The 11,260-nt window shown below is 34.2% G+C and overlaps 1 protein-coding gene across 1 annotated transcript in view; it reads right to left on the bottom strand.

Annotated features, from left to right (window-relative positions):
* Positions 1–433: 433 nt before the first annotated feature.
* LOC150103072 (voltage-dependent calcium channel gamma-5 subunit-like) overlaps positions 434–11,260 on the bottom strand; it is a 28,228-nt gene continuing 17,401 nt past the window's right edge. The window contains exons 3-4 of the mRNA XM_090397696.1: positions 3,377–3,514; positions 434–1,231 (exon numbers count right to left, since the gene is read on the bottom strand). Of these exons, the coding sequence (XP_090253822.1) occupies positions 978–1,231; positions 3,377–3,514 (392 nt within the window). The 3' untranslated portion in view covers positions 434–977. The remainder of the gene's footprint in view (positions 1,232–3,376; positions 3,515–11,260) is intronic.

The raw sequence follows: 11,260 nt of genomic DNA, 5'->3' as shown, positions 1-11,260 counted from the left end.
CTAGTGTCAATCTAAAGAAATAGGATTTATCCTTTGGATACCTGCAAGCAGTTATAAATGTCCATTTTAAAGTTCCTTTTATTTAATAATGAATAAAAGTAGTAAGTACTTCCGTCGCTAGGAATATAAAGCAAACCAAATAGTGAAATATTCGTTATGTGCATGCCATGAGGATTATCTGTCTCGAAAGTATTCCTTAAATGAATAATAGTGGGAATTTGTATTATTAGAATGATCTCTTAGCATGAAACCGAAGTTTGTTTTCCCTTACAGATTTCACATAAGACAAAAACACTGATTATAGAAGAATCGAAACACAACTCCACGCTATTATAATAAAAGATGAGATTGTGGTGCCATCTACCGGTGCAAGGTGGAAACAAGGAAAAAAAGCTAATTCGTGAGGTGTGTGTGTGTAAATAAACTAGTCAAACACTTTCATTACTTTTTTTATATTAAAAAACATACATTGTATAAAGGCTTAGGTAGAACGTTACAATGGGAATAAGTCTTTGTCTTTATTTGGAAACAAGAGATAAAGTTGATGGAACACAGAACGGTTGAAAAGGGTGCATAAGTTGAGGTTGGGGTTTCCCCTTTATCCAAAGGTCCATGAAAAGTGGAAAGGATAGAAAATCTCTGTAAAGCCGTGAGGCAAAAAGTGCAGCAGAGGCTTTAAGGCAATATGTCCAGTGATATGTACGTACTGAAGACATTCTTCAGTAAAGAAATTTGCATACAAGGAGAATCATTCGCATTGGGCTTATTTTTTTTTTCTTTGCTCAGCAAAATATTCTGCACGATTAACGAGAGAACGTCTGGAAGGAGTTGCATATATGAGATTGAGGCACGCTGGACAGTGAAAATTTGTGGATAAAATGGCACTGCAATAAGTTGGACAGAAATTATCACGTTTTAGGGGAAAAAGAGAAACACACATGTGGGCATGAATTTGCAATCATCCCCCCCGTTTGCAGTCATAGCCTGCCGAGAATGTGAGGTTCGTCCTCTCGGGCTCGATACTCCGATGCGGCCCTTTCTCCTTTTCTTTTTCGCGAGCAGATGATGAAAACGGTCCCGGCAGTGACGTACAGAAGAAAAGTGATCCAAGCAAGGAAGAAGGAAAAGCCGTACGACCACACGGCACCCCTGGGATGACGAGCTGTCAGGTACTGCTCTTCGTAACGCACGGAGTTGACGAGAACTTCAATCACGACGAGGACGGTGGCGGCTGTGAAAGAGAGAAAGGAGAAAAAAATGAAAAAAAAAAGTTTTACAAGACGATCAGTGAATGTTTGGTTTGGCTGAGTCAGCCACTGCTGGACTCTCAAAGAAGTTTTATCTCAAGAAATCCGCGTTATTTGTGTGTCTACCGACCGCTCCCTAAGTAGCTGTTCGTGTAACCTCGAGGAAACCCCGAGGCAACTAATTTCGCGTTATCTTCTTTGGCACTTCGAACTGGAGTGTGTCGCTAGGCGGTGAGAACACAGTGGGCGATGGAGGTGCGTGTTTATGACCGGTTTAGTTTTTGTTAATGGTGCTTCATAGTTCAGTTTGGTTTGCTCAAATTATTAAAAGGGTTCCGTAAATTCGTCCAGTTTTACTTCACTCCGCAAATGAAATTTTGTGTGCTAATGAGTATTAATGTTATCGCTTATTTATAACATTAATTTGAGTAAAATAATTATTATTTCAACCAGTTCATCAAATTATTTATTATTTCTAAAAAAAGAATTATTTTATTTTTTATAATTTGCTTTTTTTTATTTAAATAATTTTAAAATATTAGATACACCTTTAATTATTTAATATCATAATAATTTAATTTAAATTGAACAAACGAAGTTTATCCATGAACGGTTTTGCGCTGTTCAGCTTATTGCTTCCCCCAAGTAATCTGGATACTCATCAGATGTCGTCCAACCATATTTAACTTAATAATATTTCTTGTTTTTAAGTAAGTGTAGTTAATGGAAAGAGTATATCAATGATAACATTTAGCTGTATAGCTAGCCTGGAACAGAGGTGTCCTCTTAAGTATATTTCTATTACACAGTTTATTGACTTCGTTTATTTTCATTAACAATTATATAACTTTTTTACATTAAAATATACTATAGAAATTATCTGAAATTTAATTTTAAAAGTATAAGTTTTTCAAAATTCTGAAATACACCTTTAATATTTCCACATCATCGTTTTCCCAATTAAAAAAAATGTTAAAATATAAATTTACGAAATATTGACAGCTGATGTTGATCTACGAACGAAATTACCTGAAATAGAATTAAAAATGAAAATTTAATGTATTATATCGTATTGATGCCAACACTCCATTAATTATTCTCTGATGTTTTTAATATAAAATTTGATGTAGTATTAAATTATTTGCGTACAACAGCTATCAAATAAAACATTAAGTACCCGTTTAAACCGAAATCTATTCTAAAAGATTTATTATAAATATTTTATTTGATCTTTCCTCCTACGATGTACCTATTGGATTCATTCAAGTCGTACCGTCACCAAAACACCGCAAACAGAATACCTTTTTCAAAGACAACGTGAATCGGTTAAATGTTGAATGTGTCTCTGGGAGCAGTGTTATTAATTGATGGTGTCTCCACGAAGAGGGAGGGTAGTGCGATGGTTAGAAACACTATGCAATACTAGTCACGCGAATCGGAAAGACACCAGAGTTCTTCGAGTGATGTCTCACTTTAAGAAGTCGAGTATTACGTGCAGATAGTGAAAAATTAAACTTCCAAAAAAAAAAAAAAAACTCCTTTGCGTTAACCGAAGTCGATGTTACATCACTGTTGTCGGGGTTCACTAAGCTGTCAGAAGAATCCCATGTGATAAATGAGGTTGCCTTTGCTTCAATGCCCACACATGTTTCAGATATGACAGCAGACGTTCTGTTATTCCCTGAACACACAAGAATAGACTGAACTAGGATGAAAATTATGTGTTAGTATTAATAGAGCATGATAAAACAGCGAAACTCTATAATACATACTACGTATATAATGTTTGTGTCTCTCTCTCTATATATTTTTTTGTGTGTGTGTAGTATTACCGTATTAGGAACAGAATGTTTGCTACTGTTGAGTTGCCACTGAAAATCCACTGACCCTGAGTCAAAAGGTGTGTGTGTGTATATATATATATATATATATATATATACACATACACACTAAGGGTTCCGCCTCCCCTGGCGCCTAACACCCCGAGTTCCTGACTGGTAAGCTGGTAAGACATAAAAATGTTTAGAATTTCGGCTCATTTATATATATATATATATATAGAGAGAGAGAGAGAGAGAGAGAGAAGAGAGAGAGAGAGACAGACAGACGATTTCCCCATATTTGCTTACCTGTTAGAAAATGAACTCCCCCAGCAAGGCGTTTAAACATGTAACGTGGTTCCTTGAAGGTATAAACACTAAATCCCAAACCCATAGTCATCAGACAGACACTTATAATGGAGAAGGCGGTTTCTGTCCTGGTATAATCTGATAAAAAAGAGAGAGAGAGAAAGTTTTTCATTAATAAAATGAGAAAGAAGATTTTTCTTTCTAAAATAAACTATTTTTCTATCTAAATTTTATATTTAAAATTTAAGATTGCATTCTCATGTCTTAAACTACACAAATCTATAAGAGTAATATGTTATAGAGTAAAACAGAAATTGCGTCCAAATTATTATAAAATAATAATCAAATGAATCAACATGGTATCATCATTAGCATCGTATATTCAAATATCACTGTTATTAATGTGTAGCAGTCATCCTATTCTTAGAAATGAACTAACAATGCATTAATGCCCTCCCGCATCAATACCCTTACATACCCCCCCCCCCCTACAAATCTAGTCGGCACAGATGGATTTGTAAAGGAGAGAAAGGCATAGTTCGGATATGTTTGAGAATTAAAAATCTGTTTTTATCTATTTAATTAAATTAAATAGATTAAAAGAAAAGTGGCAAATACTAATTAGTTTGGGGAGAAGAGTAATTTCAAATATTTTATAAATAAAAAAAAAATTAACATCACTATTTCTTGGCTGAAGCCATCATTTATAACACACATTAATGAATAAATGATACCAATGCATACCCATAACACAAATTACTAATATCGTTAAATGCGTACCCATGCAATATATTTTATTATAATTTATTTTTGTTAATACCAATTCATGCCAACACAACGAATAATATTATTAATGCTATCAATGGAACTATTAACACCAATGTATCTTAATCAATTAATATTAAAATAATAGTATCTTAATAATTACTACTGTAATTATATTTTACTTATTAAATAACTAGAATAACTGTTAGTATTAAGTAAATATTTAACGACACCAATAAATATTATTAAGTAATTTCAAATATTTTATAAATAAAAAAAAAATTAACATCACTATTTCTTGGCTGAAGCCATCATTTATAACACACATTAATGAATAAATGATACCAATGCATACCCATAACACAAATTACTAATATCGTTAAATGCGTACCCATGCAATATATTTTATTATAATTTATTTTTGTTAATACCAATTCATGCCAACACAACGAATAATATTATTAATGCTATCAATGGAACTATTAACACCAATGTATCTTAATCAATTAATATTAAAATAATAGTATCTTAATAATTACTACTGTAATTATATTTTACTTATTAAATAACTAGAATAACTGTTAGTATTAAGTAAATATTTAACGACACCAATAAATATTATTAAGTAATTTCAAATATTTTATAAATAAAAAAAAAATTAACATCACTATTTCTTGGCTGAAGCCATCATTTATAACACACATTAATGAATAAATGATACCAATGCATACCCATAACACAAATTACTAATATCGTTAAATGCGTACCCATGCAATATATTTTATTATAATTTATTTTTGTTAATACCAATTCATGCCAACACAACGAATAATATTATTAATGCTATCAATGGAACTATTAACACCAATGTATCTTAATCAATTAATATTAAAATAATAGTATCTTAATAATTACTACTGTAATTATATTTTACTTATTAAATAACTAGAATAACTGTTAGTATTAAGTAAATATTTAACGACACCAATAAATATTATTAAGTAATTTCATTAATATTTTAAGTACGTTATGTACTTCAATTTTATTGGGTTGACCTGATCAATCTACCGTGAGATGCGGTGATTGATTCATTCAATCCAATACCCTTGGAGGGTAATGGATGGCAATGCTGGAGTCAATGAAGTTCTAACTAAGACTCGGCTATTGCTGTTACCCTCCTGACATGATCAGAGCTTTAATTGCTCAATAACACCTTATCCCTACACTGTCCGCTACAGATAACGGGGAAGATGAAAAGCATTTTTGCTTCGCCCCTTTAAGCCAGTCCTTATAAGGACTTCCATTTTCCCCAGTCATGGAAAATAGCTGACATGATCCCAATTCACAAACCAGGCAAAGACCCACACCTACCTGAAAAGTACCGTCCCATTAGCTTGCTATCCAACTTAGGGAAAATAGCAGAGAAAATCATCCTCATCAGACTCCAAGATCATGTCAACCAACTAAATATCATTCCACAAGAACAATTTGGCTTCCTTCAAAATCACAGCACCACCCAACAGATCCATAGACTGGTAGAATACATCACCACAGGATTTAATTGGAATCAGCACACTGGAGCCGTCTTCCTAGACATCTCAAAGGCCTTCGATAAGATCTGGCACCAAGGCCTCCTCTACAAACTTATCATCGCTAACCTTCCACTAAACATGATACACCTGATCAAATCATACCTCTCCAACAGGAGGATGCAAGTCAGAATTAATGAAACAGTCTCAACCCAACGGAAAATCCTCGCTGGAGTTCCTCAAGGATCACTGCTAGCCCCGATCCTGTTCAACATCTATATGGCAGACATCCCTCAAAATCCTCTCGCATCCACCATCGCCCTTTATGCTGATGACACGGCTATTCTAGCCAGATCTCGTCAACCATATCTCGTAACCAAAAAACTACAAGACACCATCCTAAATATAGAAAAATGGTTTAAAGACTGGCGACTACAATTAAACACCCAGAAAAGCAAAACGATACTCTTCACAAGAAGACGAGCATCCCCCAAAGGAGACATCACCCTGTTGAACTCGAAAATTCCCTGGAAAACTGAAGCAAAATACCTCGGAATACTTCTCGATAAGCGATTATGCTTCAAAAGCCACATCAAGAGCACATGCACCAAAGCTTCAAAAGTTATCGCCCAGCTGTACCCTCTGATCAACAGACACAGCAAAGTAAGCTCAAGAAATAAAATTCTACTGTACAAGACAGTGATCCGTCCCACAGTTATATACGCCTCCCCAGTCTGGAGCCATACCTCCAAGACAAACATCCTCAAGCTACAAAGACTACAGAACAAGTGCCTGCGAATGATACTGGACGTCCCGTGGTTCATCAGGAACGCCCAGATCCGCCAGGGACATACGTATCCCCTACATCTCTCCACTATTACGCTCCCTAGCAGAAAAATTCTTTATGAAGACATCTACGCATCCAAACCAACTAATACAACAAGCCGGAAACTATGACGGTAATGACCGCTGGAAACATAAAAGACCGAAAGCCATCCTAACACTCAACGACGTATAACAGGGCAAGCTAAAATAGCTCACAAATCTCACCCATCACTGCTCCCGAAACAGACAACAGGAAATATAAAAAGCGTCAAGCTTCACCCTCTGCGCCATATATGTCCTGCGTCCTGTACTTCAATTTTATTGTAATTCCTATTACCCTTTCAATTACAATAAAATAAAAAAGAAACATAATTTCAATTATAAAGTTGATTTCAAATCAACTTCAATTTCAATATAACTTGTATCTTAAGAAATATAAGCATCGTTATTTTAGAAATTCAGATATTTTTTTATAAGTTTAAGTTTACCTCTTTTTTTTTCTTTAGTAATTTTTATATTTATTTTCAGTTTTTCAACCATTGTATTCAGCACACCAAAATGTCACATACATTAGTTGATCTAAAAATAAAAGTCTTTGAAGCTTTAACTACTAGAAAAAAGTCCTTTTTAGGACTTCCAAGGTAACAAATGGCAATGCTGTAGCCAATGAAGTTTTAACTGAGGCTCGGCTATTGCCGTTACCCAGCCATGACTAGAGCTTTTCATCTCAAAAACACCCCGTCCACACAGATTATCTTCATTCAGATGACGGGATAAAGAGTCAAGGACTCAGTCCATCGCCCAGTTCTTTTAAGAACTTTAAGAACTTTAACTACTAGTTCAGGTGACCTATCCAGAAATAATAGCAATTCCAAATCCAATGTTAGGGCAAGATTTTTTTTCTTTGTAAAGTTTAAAAAGCAGACTTCTTTCGTTCAAAGAAATGATCACGCAGTGCAATCTAAAAAAAAGTTAGCCGAACTTAATTAAAACTTTACTGAGGACATCAAATAATGTACGAATCCTATTTTGAAGAAAGCACAATCGGTTGAAGTTAGCAGAACAACTGGGACAGCGATGAAAGCTTCATAAGGCGAAGAAGAAAGAAATTAAACAAATCTCCAAGCTGGATAAAAATGGAAGAATAATCCTCTACGTTCTTTAGATGAGACGATTGTCGACTTACGTGTAGAGAATTCAGTAGATATACAAGAGCACGGTCATAATAGCGAAGACAGTGGTGTAAGGAGCGTTTTTTCCCCTCATTTTCAGTGGAGAAAAGCAATCAACACGCGCATTTTAAAGACTTTAGAAAGGAAGTGAAAATTGGTTTGAAATATTAGTTGCGATAATTAAAGTCCGGACCATACGCAAAGCATCTTTACGTACAGCAATTTTCTGTAGTATAAAATCACTTTAAAAATCTGAACTTGTTTTTTAAATTTAAAAAGTTAGCCAGACAATTAAGGAGTGAACTTCAAGACAAGAGAAACTAAAAGTTAAAATTAGAATGTAATAAAAATTGAGTGTAAAACAAAGTTTGCCTCTCTGCTATGTGTTCCAGTGATGAGGATATCGCGTCCTTATTTTAAATGTCATACTTTCTTTGGTGCGATGAAAAACCCGAGATTTTAGGAGAAAAATGTTATCATGCCGCCTAAATTCCGTCAGTTGACCTTATAAATGTTGACTTTGCTTGTATAACCTTGAAATCTATACTATTATCAGAGTCGTTTTCTTCTTCAGCATCTGTGATACTTTCGATTTGCCATCTACCGCTAAGAAAAAAAAAAAAAAGACCGTTAACTTTTTTTTTTCTTTCATACCTGAATATCAAATTTCAATCTTTATCGCAAGGTTACATTATCTCTTAGGTGGTTATGCAAACTAAATTTACCATTTTAATTGGTTCAAAACCGTAGAACACACAAGCCTCTTTATGCAGTTGCAATCACCAGGATTTAAAAAAAATTTTTTTTAACACTTCAGTCGTTTTTATCTGCACATTGTAACAGCATTCTAGATAAGATTTATGGAAATATACTTGAGAAGAAGTTAAGAAAAATTAAAAGCAAAAACTGGAGAAGAACAAGCTGCGTGTGGATTGTTAGGATCCACACCCATAATAGTCTTAAATCATGGGAGTATAACAATGATCTGAATTTGAGTTTTGTAGATCTACCATAGACAATGTGTGAATTTTATTGTGTGAATGGGACATTGCACGTCTATATTTATGTTCAAAACACTACAATTATAAACGGATAAATAAATACAGTGCAAGTATTCAAGCTTTTCTAACAAGATTGAATATTTACTGTAATAAATTTGGTATGCAAATCAACAATCCTCGAGAAGAATCAAATGAATAAATCTCTCATTCCATATAATTTTATTTATTGGATTCTTCCCAGCCTATTCAAGATTGCCGATTTTCATACCAAGTTTATTACAGCAGATATTCAGTCTAGTCAGGATATCTTGAAGACTATACAGAAATTAATCAAAATACTAAACTAGCTGTAATACATGTGTTCAAACCAATTTCAATTTATTGATTTTTGTTCTGAAAAAAAATCAGGGGAGTGAACAGTTGGCATCAATGGCAGAATCATATGAAAAATGAAGATATTAGAAAGGAACTTGCCATTGTTATCATCCAGGAATGTATGAGAAGAGTTCATCTTGGTTGGCAGGGTCACTTAGAAAATAGGAGAGAAATTATTAGCAAAACAGATGTCTGATGGATAGCAAAAATCCAGACGAAGACCAAAATAGAATGATTCAGTTTAAAGTGCCTTTGAGGACTAACATATAAGACCAAACATTATTGGAATGTCTTGGTAGATTAAGAGTAAAAGAGAATCAAAGATTTAAAGGTGGAAGAAAAGTCCATGTCCGTAGATGAATTCTGGATCACTTTTGTTCATGATGATCAGACTTCAAACGCCTTCTCTCAAACCCGAGTACCCAAGATAACGACATTTACCTCTCGTTGTCCTTAAAAGGGTATTTCTTTTGCTAACAGAAATGTAATGAGTTGGAAATCCGGAAAAGCCTTAACTCATTCCGATCACTCTTCACAACATTACTATCATGCAACTAAAATGATATGTGTCCTTAAAAGGACTGGCTAGATGGGCGAAGCAAGAATGCTTTTCATATTCCCCGTTATATATATGTAGAGGGACACTGTAAGGATAAGGTGTTATTCAGCTATATATATAAATATATTTATTTATATATAAATATATTAATATATACATAAATATAAATATAAGGTGTTATTCAGCTATATATATATTTATATAAATATATTAATATATATATAAATATAAATATATTTATTTATATATAAATATAAATATAAATAAAGCTCTGATCATGGCAGAAGGGTAACAGCAATAGCCGAGCCTCGGTTGAAACTTCATTGGCTACAGCATTGCCATCCATTACCCTCCGTGGATACCCATTTTAGTCACCTCGTACGACATGCATGAGCTACATTGGGGCTATTCTTATCCTGGCCACCACCACACAGGAATCACGATTCGTGTCCTTATCCTTATAAGGACTGGCTTAAAGGGGCGAAGCAAGAATGCTTTTCATATTCCCCGTTATCTGTAGAGGACAGTGTAGGATAAGGTGTTATTGAGCAATTAAAGCTCTGATCATGGCAGGAGGGTAACAGCAATAGCCAAGCCTCAGTTAGAACTTCATTGGTTACAGCATTGCCATCCATTACCCTCCAAGGGTATTGGATTGAATGAATCAATCACCGCATCTTACGGCCGATTCAATTTCATCCGACCACGATTCGTGTGCTCATAATTATATATTATAAGACAAAATGTTCTAATAAAATAGTTGGTGTTTTAAGAAATCGTCATTTTTTAAAAACATTATTTAAAATATAAAATAATTTCTATGAGAATAATGATCACATAAAGTATACAAGTTTTTTTTAATAAAATGACTTTAAAATATTGATTAAATTGTTTTTAAATTAGTTAATATTTAACTAATATTTATAAATACAGCAAAGTACCCCATGCTTTAGGAAAAATATTCGTACATCAGAGAGACAAATAAAACGCGACAGGAAGTTTGTCAATTTGTTTTTCTTTGAGGTTTCTAAATTATCTGTTTCCATTCGCAGATAATGCGAAGATCAGTATTTGAGAAACTTCAGATTCAATCTTTAAGGAAGGTCCTCTAGTCCCGATCAACTTGGATTTATTAAGTGCATTTTAATAAGTTTTCCATTTTATTTTGGCCCCCTACTGCCAATAAGACGCGAGGGTGTATACCGATAATATAAAATCCGAGAAAGAAAGTTACGTAGCAGTTTTGTTCCACGTAAGTAATACCCCCCCCCCCCCGACATAAAACACTTCTTCCCAAATAAGGGAACTCGGTTCAAAAAGTGAATTCGTGATGTTGAAGAAGGAAATTCGTCGTATGCAGCATAAACCCAGAAACAAACGGAATTTTGCTGCGTACAGCGGATTTCCTTCTTCAACATCCCGAATTCACTTTTTGAACGGAGGTCCCTTATTGTCGGGGGGGGGGGGTATTACTTACGTGGAACAAAACTGATACGTAACTTTCTTTCTCGGATTTATATATTTATATAGTAAACCCATGGCAACAGGGGTTACTAGAAATATACTGCAAGTCTCCACCAGCTTGCGATCATTTGAGGGCCTCGTCTTGTTACATGTGAGATTCGATGTACGTAGAGTGAAAGTATTCGCCTACCTGA

This window comes from Typopeltis vanoorti, chromosome 9, assembly GCF_054136105.1.
Source record: "Typopeltis vanoorti isolate ZY-2024b chromosome 9, IOZ_Tvanoo_1.0, whole genome shotgun sequence".
Classification (NCBI taxonomy): Eukaryota; Metazoa; Arthropoda; class Arachnida; order Uropygi; family Thelyphonidae; genus Typopeltis; species Typopeltis vanoorti.
Note: the sequence above shows the minus strand (reverse complement) of the source record. Positions and strands in the feature narration are given on the sequence as shown.